The 23236-nt window shown below is 46.8% G+C and overlaps 1 protein-coding gene across 7 annotated transcripts in view; it reads right to left on the bottom strand.

Annotated features, from left to right (window-relative positions):
- Pecam1 (platelet and endothelial cell adhesion molecule 1) overlaps positions 1-23236 on the bottom strand; it is a 65588-nt gene that overhangs the window by 18427 nt on the left and 23925 nt on the right. For 2 of the 7 annotated variants that reach the window (XM_008846566.3, XM_008846565.3), the window contains exons 8-15: positions 20229-20504; positions 15640-15927; positions 14936-15043; positions 13582-13609; positions 12085-12158; positions 10170-10223; positions 8656-8718; positions 726-782 (exon numbers count right to left, since the gene is read on the bottom strand). In XM_008846566.3, the coding sequence (XP_008844788.1) occupies positions 726-782; positions 8656-8718; positions 10170-10223; positions 12085-12158; positions 13582-13609; positions 14936-15043; positions 15640-15927; positions 20229-20504 (948 nt within the window). The remainder of the gene's footprint in view (positions 1-725; positions 783-8655; positions 8719-10169; positions 10224-12084; positions 12159-13581; positions 13610-14935; positions 15044-15639; positions 15928-20228; positions 20505-23236) is intronic. The other 5 variants (XM_008846568.3, XM_008846569.3, XM_017801522.2 and 2 more) reach the window with 3 other exon arrangements.

Raw genomic sequence — 23236 nt, 5'->3', positions numbered from 1 at the left:
TATATGTCAATCAACCCAGTTCCTTTATCTCTAGTTGGTCTGTCTTCACTGTCTAATTTGCAAGGCCTCAGGCAGGAACCCAGAGCTATAAAGCTAAAAAAAAAAGCCTTCCTCTCTTACACAGCTTCTTTGGGATCCACATTAACATGACTTAGCCGGTGTAAGAGGGTCTCTACTGGTAGCTTCAGGGAAGGCAGAGATGCTGAGGAGCTGGCTTCTACAGCAGGATCTCCATGGCCTCCATATTCTACCAGCTCCCTCCCCATAAACCAAAGGCAGTATAGCTCAGTGATCGGGAACATGGAGTCTGGCTCTTAGGAGGGCTGATGCTTAGTGGCTTGCTTGCTGTGTGATCTTGGACAAGTATCTTAAATGGTCTGTGCCTTAGTATTCTTTGTTTTGTTTTTGTTTTGAGACAGGGTTTCACTCTGTAGCTCTGGCTGAGTTCCAACTTGCTATGTAGACAGGCTGGCCTGGAACTCACAGAGATCCACCTGCCTCTGCCTCTCAAGTGCTGGGAAGGTGTGTGTCACCATGCCTGGCTTTGTGCCTCAATATTCTTAAGGGTGGTGTGAGGAAAAGAGCCAGAATCTACAATGAGTGGTAATGCTCTTTGGTGTTCTTTTTGGGCTTCTGCTTTTCCCCACCCACTCCCAAGGCCTCATCAGTGATTTGAGGGCATACCCTTCCCACCCAAACTAGAGAACCAGGGGCCCCTCACTCACTAGGGTCGACTTTCCGGATCTCACTGTACACCGTCTCTGTGCTTTTCGTTCCCAGAGCTGGAAAAGGGACCAGGCACAGGTCAGTAGCTGCTTCTGGACCCAGGGTCAGCACATTGCTCTACCCACCTTACCCCAGGGATTCCCATGTCTAGAATCACCAGAGACTCTGTCATGCCCCCAACATCAGAAGAGTCCCGGCCTGGCTGGAAGCTCTCTGAAAGAAGGAGGCAAACAGGTCACTGTGTGATAGGGTTGCCTGCAGGGAAGAATTTTGGACCTGAAGAGCCAAGGAGTGGGGCTCTGCAAAGGCCCAAAGCCCTGTGGTTGGTGGACCCATCCCTCCTTCCCACCACACGAGACCCTGAGCCAGCTGCTCTGCCAGGCCCTTCTTAGCATGGTGGAGCTATGGATAGCCTTGTAACCCCCAGAGTCCGGACCCTGGTACCTAGAATGAGATCCTGGGGTCTGGGCTGGAGTCTGGCATCATTCAGTGACCACTTGCAAATGAAGCTGGGTGGGCCAGCTGCATTTGGTGTAACACCCAGATTCACTGCAGATTCCAAGTGAAGTGTTCTGGGGCCTGTCCTGGTATTCAGAGAGTGTGTGTGTGTGTGTGTGTGTGTGTGTGTGTGTGTGTGTGTGTGTGTTTTGAGACAGTCTCCCTGTAGTCCCAGCTTGTCTGGAACTCACTATATAGACAGGTTGGCCTCAATCTCATCGAGATCTACCTGCCTCTGCCTCTGCTGGGATCAAAGGTGTACACAACCACATATTGTTTTTCTATTTTGTTTTTTTTATTGTTTTGTTTGTTCTAGGTTTTTGAGACAGTCTCACATAGCCCAGACTGGCCTTGAACTTGCTGCGTAGTCCAGGATGGCCTTCAACTCCTGACCCTCCTGCATCCACTTCCTAAGTACTGAAATTACAGGTATGTACTGTCCAATCCAGTGGCATTTGGTGGTGTTATTGTTGTTTTTAATTTTATGTGTATGAGTGTTTAACTTCATGTATGTAAATGTACCTGTACATGCAATGCCTCCAGAGGCCAGAAGAGAACATTGGATCCCCTGGAACTGGAGTTATGGACAGTTGTTAGCTGCCAGTGGGTGTTGGGAACAGAACCCAGGTCCTCTACAAGAGCAGCTCTTAACTACTGAGCCATCTTTCCAGTCCCTGTATTGGAGTTTTTAAGCGCTCTACAGGGGATTCTAACCTGCAGTCAGGGTCATGATTCTCTGGGCTAGACAGACCCAGGGTGTGGATTATACCCAGGTGTCACTCATGGGCTTAAGAGACAAAGGACATCTTATGGCTGGCTATCTGTTTTTTTGGTTTTTTTTTTTTTGTCTTTTTGAGACAGGGTCTCCCTGTAGCCCCAGCTGTCCTAGAACTCACTATGTAGACCAAGCTGGCCTTGAACTCACAGAGATCTGCCTGCCTCTGCCTCCTGAGTGTTGGGATTAAAGGTATGTGATCTGTCTATTTCTTTTTGAGGACCAATTATAAGATATGTATACACACACCTGCTGTCTACTTACATGGTGTGTGCTCTCACTGTACATATAGACACACACCTCAGGTGTACACATTTGTATCCACACACATGCACACTGGTGCATACACACACACCCACAAACCCCGAGGATGCAGGACGGAACCTGAAGACATCCTAGTCTTTTCTTACTTGCAGAAAGGATAGAAAGTCTCCTCCCAGAAAGAAGTATTATGTGTCTGGGCCAGCACCCTCCTCTTACAAAGGGAGAAAGGAGCCCCAGACAGGTTGAGACTTTCTGTCACCACAGCCAGTGTCGTTTCCTCCTCACAGATGGCTGGGGCACGACATGGACTCTACACCAGATACTCTCTATTCACCATGCCCTCCTGTTCCCCTTCCCTGAACACCTCTGTTGCTGACCCTGTCATTTCTCTTGACCTACAGCTCCAAAACCCTGAACAAGCATTACCCCTTTTCCCCAGACGCACCTCACACACTCACATTCTCACCCTTCTCTGTGCCCTGAGCAGTTACACAGGCTCTTGTGCCCCCACCGTACATTGGGAAACATTTACCTACAACACATTGACTTTCATTGTTCCCACAACTCTCTCCCCTGCTGAACCCTATGCTCCTCGAGGACAAAGGCTGAAGTCTTGACATCCCCCATTCTCAGGCTTTGCAGAGCTTTCTGGGGGTATCTGTCAGGGTTTGGGGTAATAGTGAAGTCACCAATCCATGCCCTACAGGCATCTCTGTCTCAGGCCCTTGAACTTCAAGAAAGTCTAGGTACAGTCATCCCCTCCCTGAAGTTTCCTAACTATATAATAAAGAACACACTGCTGGAGGAATTGAAGGGAGACATCAGCACTGAAGTCTGAGTTAGTCATCAGACTCTGGATGTTAGTGGCTCCCATATTAGGTCCTGTGTGCCAGGTTGAGACTAGGCATGGTTCTCATCTATTCAGTAGAACTTGGGGCATCTGTAGTGATGAGGGTAGAAGACTTCTTGCAGAAGGAATAAACCAATGTGACCCCACCACAGGGCAGGAGCTGGAGCACAATAGAGTGGATGATGTACTTGACCCCTCCCAATGTCAGGACATCTATCTGTCCAAAATAACTAAAGAGGGACAGCAGAGATGCCCACACAACACCACACACTCCAGTTCTGTGCTAGGGGCCCCCAACCTGCTGTGTGATCCATATACCCAAGGGTCCCTCTGTTCAATGATAGGCCTGGGCAAGTCACCCATTCAACATGACCATATATACCTCCTACGTATCCTGAACCACTGAAGAGGGAACGGTGGGTCTGGGCCTAGCTTTCAGAAGCTAGCTTTCAGACAGGTGTGAGAAGGGTGTTAATGAGCTGGAATGTGGCTCAGTGGTAGAGTAGAGTGCTTGTTCAGCCTCCACAAGGCCCTGGGCACAAGCTCCAGTATAAATAAACAAAAATGGGCCAGGCCTGGAGAGATGGCACATGGGGTAAGAACACTTGCTGTGCAAGCATGAGGACCCAAGTTCAAATCCCTAGCACCCATGTAAAAGACTGGGGTGTAGCTAAATGCACCTGTAACCCCAATACCCTGGAGGGCAGAGAGAGAGGTGAACTGTTAAGGTCTGCTGGCTGCCATCTTAGGTCCAGGTTCAGTGACAGACCATGTTTCAAAAGACTAAGTGGATAGTGATAGATAGAGCAGGACATCTGACATCCTCCTCTGGCCTCTGTACATGCTCAGGGGTGCACACACCCTGATACACACATACATACCACACACACACAAAGTGCTATAAAGTATACATGGGGCAGCTCTGCCCGCTCTTCCTCTGCCATACCCCAACAGTGGATTTAGGTCAGGAAGGAGATGGATGAGGGGAGGGCTGGACAGCCAAGCCCGGGGGGTCTGGACATCTTCTGAACCTTACTCTCCCCAGGCACATGGGGCTGGCCAGAATACCTCACCAGTCTCCTTGGGGACTCTCTAATACCCTGGACCTGAGTGGCTGCACCTGATTCCTCTGTTACTGAACATATCAGTCAGAGCAGCAGGGTGGCTTCCACATCTTGTACCCCTGCTTTACTGCTGCCCCTGGCTGTGCCTGGCCCAGTGAGGGGGGCAGGGTGCAGCTGCTTGCTGTTCCCCCTCCTCCTGTGTCCCTGTGGCAGCAGCTGCCTGCTAATGACTAAGCCAAGCCAGCAGGCTGTTTGTCTCTGCTGTTAGAGGTGTTTCCGGATGGGGCTTTATTTTGGCTTCTTTTTTTCTCTACACTGACAGAGAAAGAGATGGCTTCCACATCATGGGGCTTTCCCAGCAATTAGCCTTGAAGCAAACAGACAGCAAACTTGGATTTAATGAGTTCCTTCCCGCCCCTCCTCCACCCCCAGTGACCACTTGGTCAGCTGCCAGCCAGGGATAGAGCTGGGCATGTCCCCATCACCTCCTCCAACTGCAGAGGAGGGGAGGCCTTGAGAACAGGACACCAGGTTGGCTGACACGAGGTTACCTTGAACTCACAAAGCCCTTTCTTCATTCAGTAATACTCCACTCCCCTCCTGGGGCAACACCAGGAGCTCAGGCCTGACTACTTCCTTTCCCTTTAGTAACTAGGAATTTGGGACAAGAAAACTCAACTGGAATCCTCTACAGCTTCCCTCTGCCACCCAGACGACCACTATCCCAGCTCCCCGCGGAGCCCCGCTGTACACGAAACAACTTGCACAAATTGGGAAATGTCACCAATTGGTTTGGCTGCAACTTACAGCTGCAGAGCTTGGCAAAGGAAACACAAGGCAATCACTGCTGCCCCACCCTATTCTAGGAACCCCCTCATACCTCCTCCTTCCTTCAACCCCTCCCCACCCTCAAAAAAGCAAAAGAACCCCAGATACTGTGAACACGGACACGTGACGAACATAGTCGAGCAATTCAGAAAGGATGGAAAGTGGAGACTCTCCCCAGGGCAGAAGTGCTTCCTTCCTCCCTCTTCGGCTCCCTTAAATCCAATGCTTCTCAGGCAACACGCACAACCCTCGGGGTTCTCTACCCACACAGACCACTGAGCAGGGGAGCAGTCAGGGCCCAGTAGGAGGATCCAAAGCAGCCTTTATGCCAGAGCCCAGGGTGACAGGGAGCTTTGGGGTCTGCTGCACAGATAGGAAGCAGGAATTTGGTCCCCTGTTCTTTGGTATTACAGTTCACTGTCCGCAGCACCCAGCAGCAGGCAGAAGGTCAAGAATAGAAAGGGCAGTGGGATTTTCCACTTATATTTAAAACCTGTGGGCAGCCCTATGTCTTAGTTTTCCTGGTCTTATATTATCCTTCTCCTTTCCTGCAAAACCTGACATCTCCATTAGGGAGAAGAAAGCCATTATCTGTGGTTCACAGTGATGGAGTGATGTGCCTAGCCAGGCTGGACCAAGGAGGGCTAATGTAGAGCTCTCTACTGTCCCACCCATCACAGCCCACCCAAACTCACCTCAGCCTCTGAGCACTGGACCCCTTTGCCTACTCCTCCTGGGTGACTCACAGGGGCCTCAAACTTAACCTAGCCAAACTGGATGCTATCAGAAGCATCTACACAGTGACTCCAGCAAGAAATGTGGGCATTCTCTCTCCCCTGTCATTAAATAGTCACCATGTGCTGTGATATATCTCTAAAATATATCTAGAGTTCATCCATTATGGGTACTTTGCACCACCCCCGCCATCTCACACCAGTCTGTGCTACAATTCTTTTAAAAAAGATTGTGTGTGTGTGTGTGTGTGTGTGTGTGTGTGTGTGTGTGTGTAGGAACCCACTCCTGAGCTATCAACGTCTAGCCAGCCAGCTTGCTCCAGGATCCCTTGTTTCTGCAGAGCACTGGGCTTACAAGTGGGCCACCATGTCCACCCAGAATTATTTCCCCAGCCCCTGAGGAGCTTTTTAAAAGAAGGAATTGGGGGGCTGGAGAGATGGCTCAGTGGTTAAGAGCACTGGCTGCTCTTACGGAAGACCCGGGTTTCATTCCCAGCACCCACATGGTGGCTACGAACCATCCTTAACTCCAGTTCCAGGGGAATCCGAAGCCCTCTTCTGACGTCTGCAGCATTGCACGACACGGGTGCACTCACATACATGCAGGCAATACACTCATACACATAAAATAAAAATAATAAAAAAAATAAAAGAAGGAATTGGAAACCAGCCACTTCCCTACATCAAGCCTTCTGGAGGTTTCCTAATCCATTTAGAATAGAGTTCAAAGAAAACCCTGGGGGGCCTTGTATGCTCCAGGTCATTATCCTGGCTTCCTCCATCTTCTTCCTGCCTCTGCATCTTTTCAGATAGTTTTTTGAGACAGGGTCTCATGTAACCCAGGGTCTCATTGTAACCCTAACTTGCCTTAAACTCTTGATCCTCCTATGTTAAACTTTCAAATGCTGGGATTACCATGCCCAGCTTCCCCTTTCAGATCAAAGTAAATGGAGCTCTGACGGATCTCAAACCACCGTCCCATTTCCTAGGTCTTTCTAACCCTCTTTGGTGCTGCCGACTTCTCTGCCCCTTTCAGCCCCAACTTCATCAACAGCCCTCAAAGAGGCCTTCTTAAAACGGGCATGGTGGCACAGGCCTTTAATCCCAGCACTCGGGAGGCAGAGGCAGGTGGATCTCTGTGAAATTGAGGCCAGCCTGGTCTACATAGTGAGTTCCAGGCCAGCTGGGGCTATAGGGAGCCCCTGTCTCAAAAAGAGGCCTTCTTGAACCATTCAGAAAAAGCTAGAGAAGATGTCCCCTTCCATGCCTTCTCCTTGCACCCCATTCTGTGCCTTCCCAGCACTTACCTGATGCTATCTATTCTTTTCTTTTAGCCTCCAGCTCCCTCTCAAGCTATACTTCCATCAGAGAAGGACCACCTGCGCCTTGCTTCTTACACAGTGGCTGGTTCCCTTCAGGTCTTCACTATTTGTCCCCCAAAGAAGTGAACCACTGTACCATAAAGTGAAGAGAACTTCAGGCCTGCTAAGTTCCCCACCCCTCTGGTCCAGTCAGACCTGGATGCCAGATGCCCCATGTAGCTACACACATTGGAATGTCCAGCACACTTTGGGCGGCGATTCTGACTAGGAGCCCCAGAGAAAGGGGCTCAATGTTGCAGCACACAGCTCTGGAGCTGTAGGGGTCATGTCTCCTGATTGTGAAAGTCTCATGCACACATCTGCTGATGTGGCACTAAGAGCCAGGCTCAGCAAGAGAATTCCTCCTAAATTACGGAGCAAGAGGTGGCTTCGGGATGCCACCACGACGTGGCTCTGGCTGGTGATCAGCAAGCTCTTCCTGGAAAATTGCTTAGGCCAGGACACAGCTTGGCCTTAGCCTAGGTACATAGGGAGGTGAATGGCAGCAGTCCCAAGGAGTTTCTCAGTAGGGCTGGAAGGTTTGGGATGGCTGTTTCCTTAGAGCATTCAGGAACTGGAGGGTGAGCTGAGGGGAAGGGGGCTTGGGAGATGTGTATTGTTTTCTGGTGTCAGAGCTGCTGAGATTCACGTTCTGGCATGCGTCACTCTCCCAGCACTGACTCACAGATGGGAACTTACGGACAGCTTGCCCTTGCATGAACCACACACCCAACACAAAAGCTGAGGCCTACACCCAATGCCACGTGCACACTCAGAGAAACTGTGCTTTCAAGTCTTTCCCAAAAAGTCCCTCTAAAGAGGGCATTTACTGTCACCCTTTCCCAGTCTAGAATCACCATGGAAACACACCTCTAGGCATACCAGTAAGGGATTTTCTAGACTGCATTAATTGAAGTGACCACTCTAAATGTGGGTGGCGCCATGTCATAGGCTGGGGTTGGAGACTAGTAAAAAGGAGAAAGCTAGCTGAGACCCTGCATTCATTACTCCACCTTCTTCCTGACTGTGGACACATGTGCCGTCGTAGTTCCCACCAGTCTACCTTCCTTGCCTTGATGAACTGTAAGCCCCTCAATCTGTAAGGCAAAATAAACCCTTCCTCCTTTAAGTTGCTCTTGTCAGGTATTAGGTCACAGCAATGAACAAAGTAACTAACACACGTTCCCTATCTTAAATATGCATTTGATCGACACATAATCAGTCACACAGATTTTTTTGTCCTAGGAACACAGTGCATCTGGGCAGGGGCCAGACTCTAAAGAAAGCCCAAAACACCCAGGAGTGAGGCTACTCCTAGTGTCTTCCAGAGAAACAAGCTGCTCAACCCTGAGTCACTGTGTGGTACCCAATGAGTGCTCAGGACCCATTAATAGTAGTAACACAACTAATGATATTTTACAGCTCCAGGCTTAGGCACAGCCAATAGGTCTGCTGACCATTCTAACTGGACACAGAACGCTTACCTCTCATGTGGCATCTACATCCAAACCCAGAGAATAACATGTGCTTGGCCCCCGGCATGAGGGTTGCTTACCTTGGTGAGGCTCCACTGAGGACACTTCCACTTCTGTGTACTCCACATCTGTGTTCTGAGGGTCTGTTCAAAGCAACCACATCACCTTGAGATTAGACAGCATCACCTCTAGGGGTGTTGGACCACATTAGAAGTCTTCCTTTCAATTAGCCCTACACTGATCTGGGCAGCAGAGATGCCAGTGGTCTGTCTGACTTTTGCAACCTGAATGTGGATGACCCTCTTGCCTAGGTCCTAGTTTTTACAGTGTATGTGGGGGGACTTTTAACAGGTTAATAGACATAGGAAAACAGCCCAGGATGGGCCCCAGCAGTTAACTCCCATTCAGTCTCAAGGACATGGGAAAAGGATCACAGAAGGGTGGGACAGGGCTCACCAACCTCAACATGCTTAGAGACAAGGCACGCAAAGCAATGAAATCTCTAGGTTCTGTGGAGAAACCCAGGAAATTACTTTGTTCTGAACTTAGAACATTATTATTATTTTGTTGTTGTTTCTTTTTTTAATATTTTGTTATTTTTATTTTATGTGCATTGCCTGCATGTAGGTAAGTGCATCCGTGTCATGCAATGCCTGCAGAGGACAGAAGAGACTGTTGGATCCCCTGGAACTGGAGTTATGGACAGTTATTAGCTGCCATGTGGGTGCTGGGATTCGAACCCGGGTCTTCTGCAAGAACAGTCAGTGTTCTTACCACTGAGCCATCTCTCCAGCCCCTTTGTTGTTTCTTAAGATAGGGTCACATGCATCCCAGGTCAGCCTCAAACATCTGTGTAGCTGAGGTTTGCCTTAAATTCTTGGTCCTCCTGCCTCAGCCTCTTGAGTGTTGGGATTACAGATGTGAATCACCATGCCAGGCACTGTTTCAATTTAAGGCCCCACAGAATCAGGGGTTCTTACCAGCAATTAAAACAGATTGTGTGGTCAAAGAGACTTTGTAGAAGTAGGTTGGGAGTTTTAGCTCCAATGATAGCAATATGAAGTAGAAAGTGTCTTTAAAGAACAAGGTAGCTCAGCCCTGTCAAGCTTTAAGCAGAAGCAAACTGCCTATTGTTGTCTTTAAAAACATTAAAAAGATGCACGCCTTTAATCCCAGCACTGGGGAGGCAGAGGTAAGCAGATATCTGAATTTCAGGCCAGCCTAGTCTACATAGCCAGTTCCAGGCCAGCTAGGGCCACCTAGTGAGACCCTGTCTCAAACATACAACAAATCTCTACCTCAGTTACACAAGAGAAACACCCTTCTACTTCACTCAGCACATTTGGAATCACGAAGCTGCTTTTAAGCAACTACTTTTCTACTTGGATTTAGGCTGTATTACCATTCAGGACACTAGATAGTATCTTCATCTTTGGAGAAAATACCCAGCCATCTGTATTTTACAATCAAGCAGTTACAGGGCTACTAAGAGGGCTGGGAAATTATCCAGCAACCTTAGAGTTTTAATTGCCTTTTCCTGTGAATATTTTTTAATGTCAATATTTCTAATAAAACACTTAAAAATTATAATTACCTTTATTTTGATTTGGGGTTTTCATTGCATGGTTTCCAACATCATCATTATAACCTGGTTGAAAAACAATTAGGATGAGAGACAGTAGGAAGTCTAGTTTCCTGTAGCTCTGTGTGTGTGTGTGTGTGTGTGTGTGTGTGTGTGTGTGTGTGTGTGTGTATGCGTGCACTCATGTGTTCTCACTCATGCATGTGCATATGTGTGTAGAGGCCAGAGCTTGGCACTGAGTATCTTTATCACTTTCCACATTATTTTCTGAGACAGAGTCTCTCACTGAGTCTGGAGCTCACTGTTTTAACTAGACTGGCTAGTGAACAAGGCCCCAGGATTCACCCATCTCTAGTCTCCTTCCCCCAGCATCGAGGTTACGGGTGCATGATCCCGCACCTGGCTTTTATATGGGTACCAGGGACCAAATTCAGGACCTCATCCTCACACAGCAAGCACTTTACCCACTGAATCATCTCCCTAGCCCTTCTAAACTTCTAAAAACTTCAGTACTGCTAAGAAAGTAAAGTATGATTTATTCAGCATAGGCAACAAACAGCTGTGCCTCTGGGTCCTGGGTCCCCTCCCTGTGGTGTGACCTTTTCCTAACCATAGGGGAACCTTTATCAGTGCATGGGTAGAATGCACGGCCAGCATAGGGGCATTTTTGTCTGTGAATTATCTGGAATTCGGACTGAGTCAATGTGACTTAAAATTCTTTCGAGAAGGGACCAATCACTAACAACAAATATGAAAGCTACCGGTGAACTAACCCTCTCTGGCTGGGGAACTGGACTGATGAGAACATGGTTTAAAGACTCAACAGTGTCTCTCTAAATTTATCATCTCAGTGGGTAAAACAAAACAAAGTGTGGGGCTGGCTCATTGGCAAATGAACTTGCCTAACATGTGAGGAGCCTGGGTTCAATCCCCAGCACTGAAAAAAAATTTTTTTAGCATGCACTTTGTTAAAAGAATTCTTACAGATATCATAAATACTGTTCTTCATGAACACATGGTTTTTCATCATGATTTGAGCTAATTAGGATTATCATTATTACAGTTTTTTTTTTTTGGTCTTTTTGAGACAGGGTCTCCCTGTAGCCCCAGCTGGCCTGGATTTGCTATGGAGACCAGGCTGGCCTCGAACTCACAGAGATCCGCCTGCCTCTGCCTCCCAAGTGCTGGGATTAAAGCCGTGTGCCACCACGCCTGGCTATAAAATTTTTTTTTGAGATAGGGTCTCACTATTCATGTAGCCCTGGTTGGCCTAGAACTCCAATATGTAGAGCAGATGCCTCAAACTCACAAAAATCCATCTGCCTCTGCCCCCTGAGTGCTGGGGTGACAGGCATGAGCTACCTACCTGGCTTTGAGTGTCTTTATCACAGACCCACAGATAGTGAGACATGCCTGGGGTGCCCCACTCCACTGAGGCTGAGTTGGAATGAGTCTCATAGGAAAGTTTCCTTCATCTGGGCACTTCTCAAAAGTACCTCTGCTAAGAGTAGAATCTTTCCATTGGTTTCCCTTTGTGGCAAAGGAAAGTGGATGGGTCTCATATCTAGTCTCTGCTTTGCAAATGCAATCTGATTACCCTGGGGGAATATTCAGTGTTTGGGGGTAACAAGCTTTAGGATTATTCCCCATTCTTCACACCAAATAAATGAAGTTTAGAAGGATGGAAATAGAAAAGTGCACTGCCTTTCCTTTTCTTCTTCTTCTTCTTCTTCTTCTTCTTCTTCTTCTTCTTCTTCTTCTTCTTCTTCTTCTTCTTCTTCCTCTTCTTCTATTATTATTATTATTATTACTATTATTATTATTATTGGTTCGCCCTGCAGTGGCTGATTACACAGCACCACTGCTTGAAGCCAGGGAGACCCTCTACCTTTAACCTTGCCCACTTAGAGGGAAGCCTTGACTTTACCGTAATGACTGTTGGCTTCCACATTGGGCTCCGACACCTTCTCATTGTTGGAGTTCAGAAGTGGAGCTGCTGGCCTTCAAATGGAAAGAAAAAAAAATACATGTTAAACACTTTTTTCTTTTTGCTTTTTTTTTGAAACAAAGTCTCACAATATAGCTCTGACTGCCCTGGAACTCACTATGTAGAACAGGCTGGCCTCAAACTCACAGAGATCTGTTTGCTTCTGCCTCCCGAGTGCTGGGATTAAAGGTGTGTTACCACCACACCAAGTTTAAACTTAATCACTTTTTTTTGGTGTTTTTGAGATAGGGTCCCCCTGTAGCCCCAGCTGGCCTGGAACTCACTATGTAGAACAAGTTGACCTTGAACTCACAAAGATCCACCTGCCTCTGCCTCCCAAGTGCTGGGATTAAAGGTGTGCGCCACCATACCTGGTTTAGCTTAATCACTTTTTAAAGATTTATTTTTATTTATTTATTTGTGTGTGTGTGTGTGTGTGTGTGTGTGTGTGTGTGTGTGTGTGCGCTTTGGTGCTCACAGAGGCCAAAAGAGGGTGTCAGATCCCCTGGAGCTGGATTTACAGGTAGTTGTGAACTGCCTTGCATTGGGTGCTGGGAACTGAACTCAGGTCATTTGGAAGAGCAGTGAGTGCTCTTAACCACTGAGCCACTGAGTCACTGTAACACCAAATCAACAAAATCATTAAAGGCAGATCATGAGAAAGTAAGAAGAAATGGGCACTGTGGCCCATGTCTGTAATCCTAGCACAAGGTAGGCAGAGGCAGGAGGATGAGTGTGAGTTTGAGATCAGCCAGGGCTATACAGCAAGACTTCATCTCAAAAAACAACAGAAAATCCAGGCATGGTAGCACATGCCTGTAATCCCAACCAACACTTGGGAGGTGCGACAAGACGATAAAAAATTTGAAGCTATCCTTAGCTCCATGAGACTGGCTCAATAAAACAAAAAGTAAAGGGTATACAAACATTTTTAAAGGCCAACTCTATGATTCCAAATATGTAAAAAAAATTAAATTTCTTAGCGGGCATGGTGGCACACACCTTTAATCCCAGCACTCAAGAGGCAGAGGCAGGTGGATCTCTGTGAGTTCGAGGCTAGCCTGGTCCACATAGAAGTTTCCAGGCCAGCTGGGACTACAGGGAGACCCCGTCTCAAAAAGACCAAAAAGTAAATAAATAAATAAATTTCTCTCTAGTACCATTATAATTTGATAAGGAAAAGAGAATTTCATACATAATAGTTCAGAAAGCACAGTCTCAGAAGAAAAGTCAATCCTGTCCATAAAAGTATAGCTGACAATCTTTCAGAAAGACACACGCATACATGTACACATGTGTACATACACTGTACCTAAGGTCCTAATTCTTTCTGAGTTTGCCAAGAACCTCTGACAGCCTCCTAACGACTAGGCTGTCCTTGTAGATGAGTCCAGCCCTGCCCACCAAACAGCTCCTTCCTCTTACATGAACACTCACCTGGACATCTCCACTGGTATCTGCTTGGCTTTAAAAGAGAAAGAAAAAACCCAGGTCAGTATGAGTATGTCAGACAGAAACAGTTTCTTTAACTATCCTTGATTGTCCTAAAGAGTATCCATAAAAATAAAAAAGAGGGGCTGAGGATGTAGCTAACTTGGTAGAGTGCTTGCCTAGCATGCACAAAGCTGTGGGTTCAGTCTTCAGTACTGTGTAAACCAAATGCCTGTGGTCCCAGAACTCCAGAGGTGGAGGCAGAGGGATCAGATGTTCAGAGTCAGCCTCAGCTACATAGGGAGTCTGAAACCTGCCTGGGATACATGAAATCATGTGGAGAGAGGGTGGGTGGGGTTGGGGAGGGGAGAACACCAGACATTAACCAGGCTTGGAAGATAAAAAGAGAGAGAAACAAAGAGGTGTTCTTGGTTTTTTGTTTGTTTGTTTTATGCTGCTGACCACCAGCTTTATCGATGAGCTACATTCCCAGCCTTTTTCTTGGTCATATTGCAAGATATTTTACAGGGTTTCCTCCAATATGTAACATTTTAGCCAGAAGCAGTTTTAGTTCATAGGATATGGTCAAGGCCAGGTACAGGAATCAGATTCCTCAGATAAGCAGGCAGCTATCTCTTTGATTTCAAGACAATTCTGAAAAGCAAAGTCTAAGTCAATCTGCGCACAATCAGTTCCAAGCTGGCCTGAGACCAAAGCCAGGGTCTGCCTTGGGGGGAAGAGGCCTCTTTGAAAGTCTGTCTCTTCCCAAGGGGATGGCAATTTTCCTACCTAAGAAAAGACCCAAGACCCCTTCCCAACCCATCTGCCCCTCCTAGCCCAGGCAGTAGTACCAGAGGCTCCCAAAGAACCCATCTCTCCATTTTCCCCCCATTATGTACTGGCATTTTGTGGGTTCTTTTCATTGAGTCTGGGCTAGCTGATCCCCGAGTGCCAGCTGGTGTTCCTGGCTTCCATACTCATGCATGGCAGAAATCACTGGCACAACTGCAAGATTAACCAGAAGGCACACTGTGCGTGTGTGTGTGTGTGTGTGTGCGTGTGTGTGTGTCCATCCATGACACATTCTACAATTCCAGGACAAGATGTAGCCAAACACTAGAGAAACAGCATCTTCTGATGACATGAAGATGCTGTTTTACCCATCTCTCCCCAGTTGGCTTGCCCACTAGGCAAGCGCCCACTTTCAGTTTTGCTCAGTTTAACTGGCTAAAGCCAGAACCTTCAGTTACCAAGGTGACACCCAAGGAGGAAAAGCAGTGATACCTCTGTAGCTCCCACCAGACGCTTCGTAGCCACAGCCAGTTTTCCTGGCAAGAACTACTTGGAGAGAGGTACTCACCCTTGGCTTTCCTCAGAAAGTAGCACTTGGCCCCAACTATCAGGGTAGCTATTATCACTCCGATGACAATCACTGCAATAAGTCCTTTCTTCCATGGAGCAAGAAAGACTGGGAATGGGGGAGAAAAAAGGAAACATGATATCAGATTTAAACAGCAATTAATCCGTTTCCGCAATCCTTGTAACTGGCATCTCACTTTAGCATCTGCTTCTGAGGGCTTTCTCACTCCACTGGTACAGAAATGCCCGTTTCTTCTATCAGCCAAGGTCAGCTATGGTCTTCAAGGATGGACCAAGCCAATTTTGCCAGGGTTAGGCTCTATTTGGGCTATCCTTTAAGCCTTCTTCTGTCTCTATAACCTCCCTCTCATTCACATAGGCTTCATGCCTATGACTGGATCCCCTTGGACACAAGAGGTCCATAGATGGATGTTTGACCCAAGGCGAGCTGACTGGTGTCTCTCTGCCAGGAATTTGGAACTGGAACTGGACAGAATATTTTCAGTTCTTTATAATAATCCCCTCCTTTTTTCCATTTAAGTTTAAGTGAATGGGTTTCTGTTAATTGCAAATAAATAGACACTGGTTTCTTAGCCTTCACTCACATGAACTAACCTTCCATCCTCTCCCTTTATGAGGACAGGATGTGCTTTCCTCTCCCTTGAAGTGTCCACATTGCACCTCACTGGTGAGGCTGGGACTCACCTCTGACTGTCAGAGTACTGCTCCGGGGACTGCTCCTAGTAAGAATGGCTTGGTTGGAGGCTGTGCAATAGTACTGTCCCTCCTGATCCTTGCTTGTCTGTTGCTTGTGCCAAAATGCTTGGGTGGAATTCATGACGGTTTGGTAGAAGGGTTTGTCTTCCTTTTCTTTGTAAAACATATATGTGATTGGAAAGGTTCCTTCTTTCACAGAACAGAGAAGCACCATTTCATCCCCAGACCTCACCTCATTACTCGACAAGATAGAAATTGTAACCTCGTCCACCGGGGCTGGAAAACAGGCCGAGGGTTAGTATTGAGCAAAGAAGTAGGGGACAGAGCCAGGTGTGCAGTGCACACCTGTAATGCCAGCACTTGGGAGATGGATGCAGGAGGATCTTGAGTTCGAGACCAACATGGGCTACACGGAGACAGAGAGAGACCATGTCACAAAGAACCAAGAAGGGCTGGACAGAAAAGAAAACATAGGATGGGTACTACTTCCTGCCTGCCTTTCTCTCAGCCTGCAGCTTGAACTTGAACTTGAGCTGTGTCCTTCACTTAAGTCAATCCTCTCATCTTACCTGCCTCATGGTCCCTTCCCTGATCAGTACTGAAGGACAGTCATGAATGCTTCCTGTTTTCATCCATTGATAAAACACAAGGGAACGTGCCCTCCTTCCTACCTTGAGTATTACTGACCATAGGTCTACAAGATTAACTTATGCTTTCTGGCATGCGTGTGTGTGTGCGTGCGTGCGTGTGTGTGGTGTGTGAGACATATTTCTCTCTGCCTTTCTATTTACAAAGGTGTGTGGCACTTCTAGGCTTGCTAACTCACCCTCCTCCCGTCTTCTCTAGCCAGGATCCTCTTCTCTTTTATCCTGTTCTTATTTCCCACTTTCTTGTTACCCCTGAAATTCGGTTTCCATTCATCTAGTTTTCTGTAGTTTTTGTTTATTGTTGCTACTGTTTTTGTTGTTTTGTTTTGTTTTCAGACAGGGGCTCACATAGTCCAGGCTGAACTCTGGATCCTTCCTGTCTCAGCCTCTTAAGTGCTAAGATTTCAGAGCATGGGTCCATCCCCAACCATTCATCTGGGTTTTTTTTTTTTTTTGGTCATCTTTGAGACAGGGTCTCCCTGCAGCCCCAGCTGTCCTGGAACTCGCTATGTAGAGCAGGCTGGCCTTGAACTCACAGAGATCTGCCTGCCTCTGCCTCCTGAGTGCTGTGACTAAAGGCATGCCATTCATCTGCTTTTGAAATTGCATTTTATCTCTGTTTCAAAGAAACTGGAAATGTCACCTGATCCTCAGACCATGGTCTTGCAGAGTAACTCAATGGTAATGGTCATTAGTTCTTCATTTAGCCTTCCTACGGCTGGGCTGATACCTGGCCCCTCCTAGGGGCCTGAACTTGGCTTTCTCCAGGCTTCGGTGCTACCTCTGAAACTGATTCTCCTTCTCCCGTAACTGTTGCCTTCTCTTTATTTACTATTTATTTTCACAGTGATGTGTAGACTTCCTGCAAAGTTAGTTCTCAGTTTTCCGACTTCATTTATTGCATTTTAATTTACTTATTTTGTTGTGCATGTGTGTGCATTCGTGTGTGCATGCACATGCAACAGCGTGCCAGTGGAAGTCAGAGAACACCTTGCAGGAGTCAGTTGTCTCCTTCTACTATGTGGGTCCTGGGGAATGAACTCAGGTCATCAGGCTGGGTAGAAAGCACCTTTATCTGCTTAACTGTCTCGCCAGCCCCTCCATCTCCATTCTTTTGGGGGATTTCACACACTCAGCTTCTATTTATGAGCTGAATAGAAACCTAAACAGATGCTTCCTGTCCAGATGACTTCCTGGAACTTCACATCTCTCTTTCCACCTGGAGGCTTGGATAACCGAATTCCCCACAGGTCCAAGCAGAACTCCCTCCTGTGCCCTCTGTCCTCAGCAACATCTTCAACCATTAAGTTCAGCGACAGTATACTGGTCAAAAGATTGGCATTCTGGTTTGAGTCACCTCTCTTGTGAGCACAGAGGGTGTCAAGATCATGGGGCTGCTGGCCACAGAGGAAGCCAAGCACCAGGCCTGGGATAGTGGGCTTCCCCAGATGGGTAGACAGCCTGAGCACACGGCCCGACCTGACAGCCTATCCCACTGAGGAGCACTAGGGTTTGGGGATCAACTGGACTCAGGAGGCAGACTGCTTGTGTTCATATCCTATCCCTATCATCCACCAAGGATTTGCTCTAGTCTTTAGCTGCCTCATCACGAAATGAGGATATGAACCGTTGAGTCTTGTATGGCTATTGAAAGTCTTATTTGGAATTATTACAATGCTTCACCTAGGGATGGGCACATGAAGAAAGCTCTGTAAATGCTGGTCACTAATGCCCGTGACTTCCTTGTGGACTCCTGCATTTGTTTCTTAATGGACCCCAGGATCTGAAGTCTCCATTCCTTTTCAGTGACAGCTGCCAGGTTCATCTTCCAAAAGAAAAACCCATCCCTAAGCTGTTCCTCCCTCTTCTGGCTCATAGGACCATTCCCAACCCCCAAGACTAACATTTGATGTCCTTCCCTGTTGGACTCAAGTCACTTTTTCAGCTTAACTCCAATGGTTCCCTATTCCCAACTTTTGCTTCTATCCATCTGAGTTTGTACCAGATGGGTTCAGGGGATTGAACTCAGGTCATCAGGCTTGGTGGCAATCACCTTTACTCACTGAGCCATCTTGCTTATTTGGTTCATGTGGCTGCTAGAAATGGTAGGCCATTAGTGATACTTAACACTGTCAGCTTGATGGAGTCTAGAATTACCTAAGAGATGGGCCTCTGGGCATTCCTGTGGGGAATTATCTGATGACATTAACTGATGTGGATAGGCCCATCTTAACTATGGATGGGATGATACAGTGGGCTTGGAGTCCTGAACTGAATAAAATGCACTAGCATGCACAGGGTCATTTCTATCTTCTGACTGAGGATGCAATGTCACCAGCTGCTTCTGGCTCCTGCTGCCTTGACTTCCCCACCATGAAGGACTGTGCCCTGAAATGTGAGTTAAACAAACCCTTTCTTCCTTAAGTTGCTTTTGTCAGAGTATTTTATCATAGTAAGAGAAAAGAAACTAAGACCATCTTTAGCTATCTCTGCAAACCCATGGTCAAGCTCTGGCTCCTGGGCCAGCTCTTCCACAAAGATTTCCTCCACAAGTAGGTAATATCTCCCATACTCTGGATTGTTATCACTGTGGGTTTTTGTTTGTTTATTTGATTGGTTGGTTGTTTTCTTTGGGGGGACAGGGTCTCACTATGCATTTCTGGCTGGTCTGGAACTTGCTATGAAGACCAGGTTGGCCTTGAACTCATAGAGATCATCCAGCCTTTGCTTTCCAAGTCCTGGGATTAAAGGCCTGTGCCCATGGGGTATTACAACTATTATTGTGAGGGTATTCTTTATGTGATAAGTAATCAAGTGTTACCTCCAACATTATTTTCTTTTTTGTGGTACTACTCAACTATTTCCTCATTATTGATCAGGAGAGCCTGTGCTTCTTATAGCATCAAAAACAAAGAACATTTCTTCTTTCTTCTCTTCCTCCTCCTCAGTCTTCTTCTCCTATATTTCCTCCTCTCTCTCTCTCTCTCCCACCCTCTCTCTCCCTCTCCCCCTTTCTCTTGTCTTTTTTGAAACAAGGCCTCATGTAACCCAGACCGTCTGTGATCTCACTATGTAGCTGAGGATGACCTTGAACTCCAGATCCTTCTGCTTCTACCTCCCAAGCTCTGGGATTACAGTCCTATGCCATTGTGTTCAGCTAGATGCTTGGTTTGTGATGTACTAGTGGAAATCAGATTCCTTCTTCCCTGCTGGATCTTCCCATCCCATGGACAACTCATGTCCACAGCAGCATATATAGATACTATGCAGCTAATAAATGCATATCTGCAGTTTATAAATAGCATGTTCATGATAATACATGGTCATTAAAGAGACAAGGATGAAGAAGAAGCCTTATTAAGCTTCTTACATAGGATGCAGGAGCAGGGGCCAAGTGATGGTACTCCTAAGGCCTTCCAGGAGGCACAAGACAGAGGCTCAAAAAAAACATTCACTCCAGACCATGGTGAGAGCCAGACAAATACTAGCAACAGCCCCATGAATCCATGACCTGTGGCTCTGCCTCCTGCATGTTCCACGTGGGACACAGAAATTCCACTAAGCCAACAGTACAGAAGACCTCTGGCCTGCTGGTCTCAGGGATGGCTCTCAGTTTATCTGCAAAGGCACAAAAGCCCAAGGAAATCCAAACAGGCAACACCAGTCGTTCCTGAAGTCAGGCCACTTTCCCTTTTTATGCTGTTATAGAGTTCACTTGAAAAGTAAAGAGATTTTGCTAGCCACATCAAAAGCCCCCAGATATTTTCCAGACCCATTTACTGGGCCTTGGTCCTGCTTTGATGCATATCTGGCATGTGGGCCTTGCACAGGTAGCATTGACTTCTGTTGCCCCCACAATCCCTATTGACTCCAAACCTTCCAAACTGTTCATCAAAGCCCCCTCTTTCCTCTCACAGCACAGCCACTTACCTATCACCTTGACCCTCAGGACCTCACTGACCATCTCAGAGTGAGAATGGCAATTGTCTGCCATGCACTGGTACTCCACATCTTTGATTGGCCTGTCTGTGAATATTGCGTGATCGTTTGAGGTCATTGTATAACTCCGGAAAATGTTCATTGCTTTTAAAAGGTGATATGTGATAGGTGCAGTTCCATTTATTGACTGGCAGCTGATGCTTATGGTATGTCCTTTTATGATCTCAGACTTGGCATCATGAAAAATCTTGGGCGTAGAGAGCATTTCTAGAACAACAGAGAAAAATGATCCAGATGGCACAAAAACAATGTACCCAGCCCGCAACCTTCCTCCTGCAAGCCCTGGGCAGCTGGCTTTATCACTGTCATGATTTTCTTTTCTTTTTCCTTTTTTGGCCTTTTTGAGACACGGTCTCCCTGTAGTCTCAGCTAACCTGGAACTCACTATGTAGACCAGGCTGGCCTTGAACTCACAGAGATCCACCTGCCTCTGCCTCCCAAGTGTTGGGATTAAGGGAGTGTGCCACCAGACCCAGCAGTGTCATGATTTTCTCTCTCTCCTCTCTCTCTCTGTGTGTATTTAGTAATAAGGGAGAAAATGAAGTGTTGTAAATGGATAGGGATATAATCCAGTAGTAGGGCATTTGCTTAGCATGTATGAGGCCCCAAGTTCAATCCCCAGCACCATAAAAAAAACTACTATAGGCAAAATACTTTTATTTTTATTTTTTTAAATATATAATTTTTTTCAATGTGTATGAATGTATTGACTATATGTACGTGAGTGTATCCATATCATGCAATGCCCGCGGAGGTCAGAAGAGGGTGTCGGATTCCCCTGGAACTGGAATTATGGATGGTTGTTAGCCACCATGTGGGTGCTGGGATCCAAACCCGGGTCCTCGGCAAGAGCAGGCAGTGCGCTTAACTGCTGAGCCATCTCTCCAGCCTCTGCTATAGGCAAAATAAAGAATGATTTATTAGCTGGGCATAGTGGAGCACCTGGAAGGTAAGTCAGGATGATATTAGGTTTGAAGCTGACTTGGGCTATATAGCAAAACTCTGTCCTGTTGAAGAAGGAGAGGGGCAAGTATGGTGGTGCGTGCCACTTGTAATTCCACCAGCTCGGTGTGGAGTGCTGGGATCCAAACCAGGTCCTCTGAAAGAGCAGGCAGTTCTCTTAACCCTTCAGCCATCTCTCCAGCCCCACTGTGTTTGTTTTTTGAGACAGGGTCTTGCTTTGTAACTTAGATTGGCCTTGAGCTTGCAGCAATCCTCCTATCTCACTGCTGGGATTATGGGTATGCACCACCATGCCCAGTTGGAACCTTTTGTAAGCAAGGTATTTTGTCAGGGGCTAGAGAGATGGCTCAGTGGTTAAGAGCACTGGCTGTTCTTCTAGAGGACTCAGGTTCAGTTCTCAGCACCCTCAAGCTGGCTAACAACCATCTGTAACTCCAGTTCCAGGGGAGTCAACATCTTCTGGCTTCCACAGGCATTGCATGTCATGGGTATACTTACATACACACAGACAAAACACTTAGAAAATAAAAATAAAAATTTTTACAAATCGGTCTTTTGTGTTGGAGGGGGTTGAGGGGTTGAGAGAAAACTTTGTTATGTAGCCCAGACTGGCCTTGAACACACAGCAATCCCCTGTCTCAGCCTCCCAGGTTCCAGGACTATAGGTTTACACCATCATACCTAACCCGGCCTTGTATGTATACATAAGTTTGAGAAGCCTGTCCCACTGGACAGTCAGGTGTGGATGACAACTGCAACTGCAACCTATAACTTCCGAATGTGTGACTGCTTCCTCCCTGACCTGAGTGGATTCCTGCTCTAGCAACCAGAGTCTTCACAATTATTTATTTATTTATTTTTGGTTTTTTTGTTTGTATTTTTTGAGACAGGGTCTCCTTGTAGCCCCAGCTGTCCTGGAACTCACTATGTAGACCAGGTTTTTTAAAGAAATGTTTTATGCCGGGCATGGTAGCCCATGTCTTTAATCCCAGCACTCGGGAGGCAGAGGCAGGCAGATCTCTGTGAGTTTGAGGCCAGCCTGGTCTCCATAGTGAATCCAGGTCAGCTAGGGCTACAGGGAGACCCTGTCTCAAAAAGACCAAAAAAAAAAAAAAAGTTTTATTTGGGGCTGGAGAGACGGCTCAGTGGTTAAGAGCACTGACTGCTCTTGCAGAGGACCCAGGTTCTATTCCCAGCACCCACATGGTGGCTGTGAACATCCTTAACTCCAGTTCCAGGGGAATCCAAAGCCCTCTTCTGACCTCTGAGTCATTGCACGATACGAGTGCATTCACACACATGCAGGCAATACACTCATACACATAAAATAAAAATAATAAATAAACTCTTGCCAGGCACACACCTGGTGGCAGTGGTGGCGCACGCCTTTCATCCCAGCACTCGGGAGGCAGAGGCAGGCAGATCTCTGTGAGTTCAAGGCCAGCCTGGTCTACAAAGTGAGTTCCAGGCCAGCTGGGGCTATAGGGAGACCCTGTCTCAAATTTTTTTTAAATGTTTTATTATTTTTATTTTATGTATGTATGAGTGTACTGCCTGTATGTGTGTGAGTGGGCCTGTGTCATGCATCAGATTCCCCGGAACTAGAGTTACAGACAGTATATCTATTTTTTTTAATGTATATGAGTATATTGCCTGCATGTGTCTGTAAGTGCATCTATGTTGTACAATGCCTGCAGAGGTCAGAAGATGGTGTCAGATCCTCTTGAGAGTCTTCCCAGTTCGAAGGCCCTACGAGCAGCACTCACAAAAGAGCCCTTGACTTGATCTTGACCGAACACTGCTCTGTTGCCTCTCCTCTGTTCTTCAAGCAGGGGTAGCTACTTGTGTGTCTAGACTCTTGATTTCCTACCTCTCTTTCTCCCTGAAGTTCTTTTTGTTAATTTTATTTATTTATTATTTTTATTTTATGTGTATGAGTGTATTGCCTGCATGTATGTGAGTGCACCCGTGTCGTG

Source organism: Nannospalax galili, unplaced genomic scaffold (assembly GCF_000622305.1).
Source record: "Nannospalax galili isolate Female #2095 unplaced genomic scaffold, S.galili_v1.0 scaffold1023, whole genome shotgun sequence".
NCBI lineage: Eukaryota > Metazoa > Chordata > Mammalia > Rodentia > Spalacidae > Nannospalax > Nannospalax galili.
The sequence above is the reverse complement of the archived record's forward strand: the minus strand, read 5'-3'. Positions and strand labels throughout refer to the sequence as shown.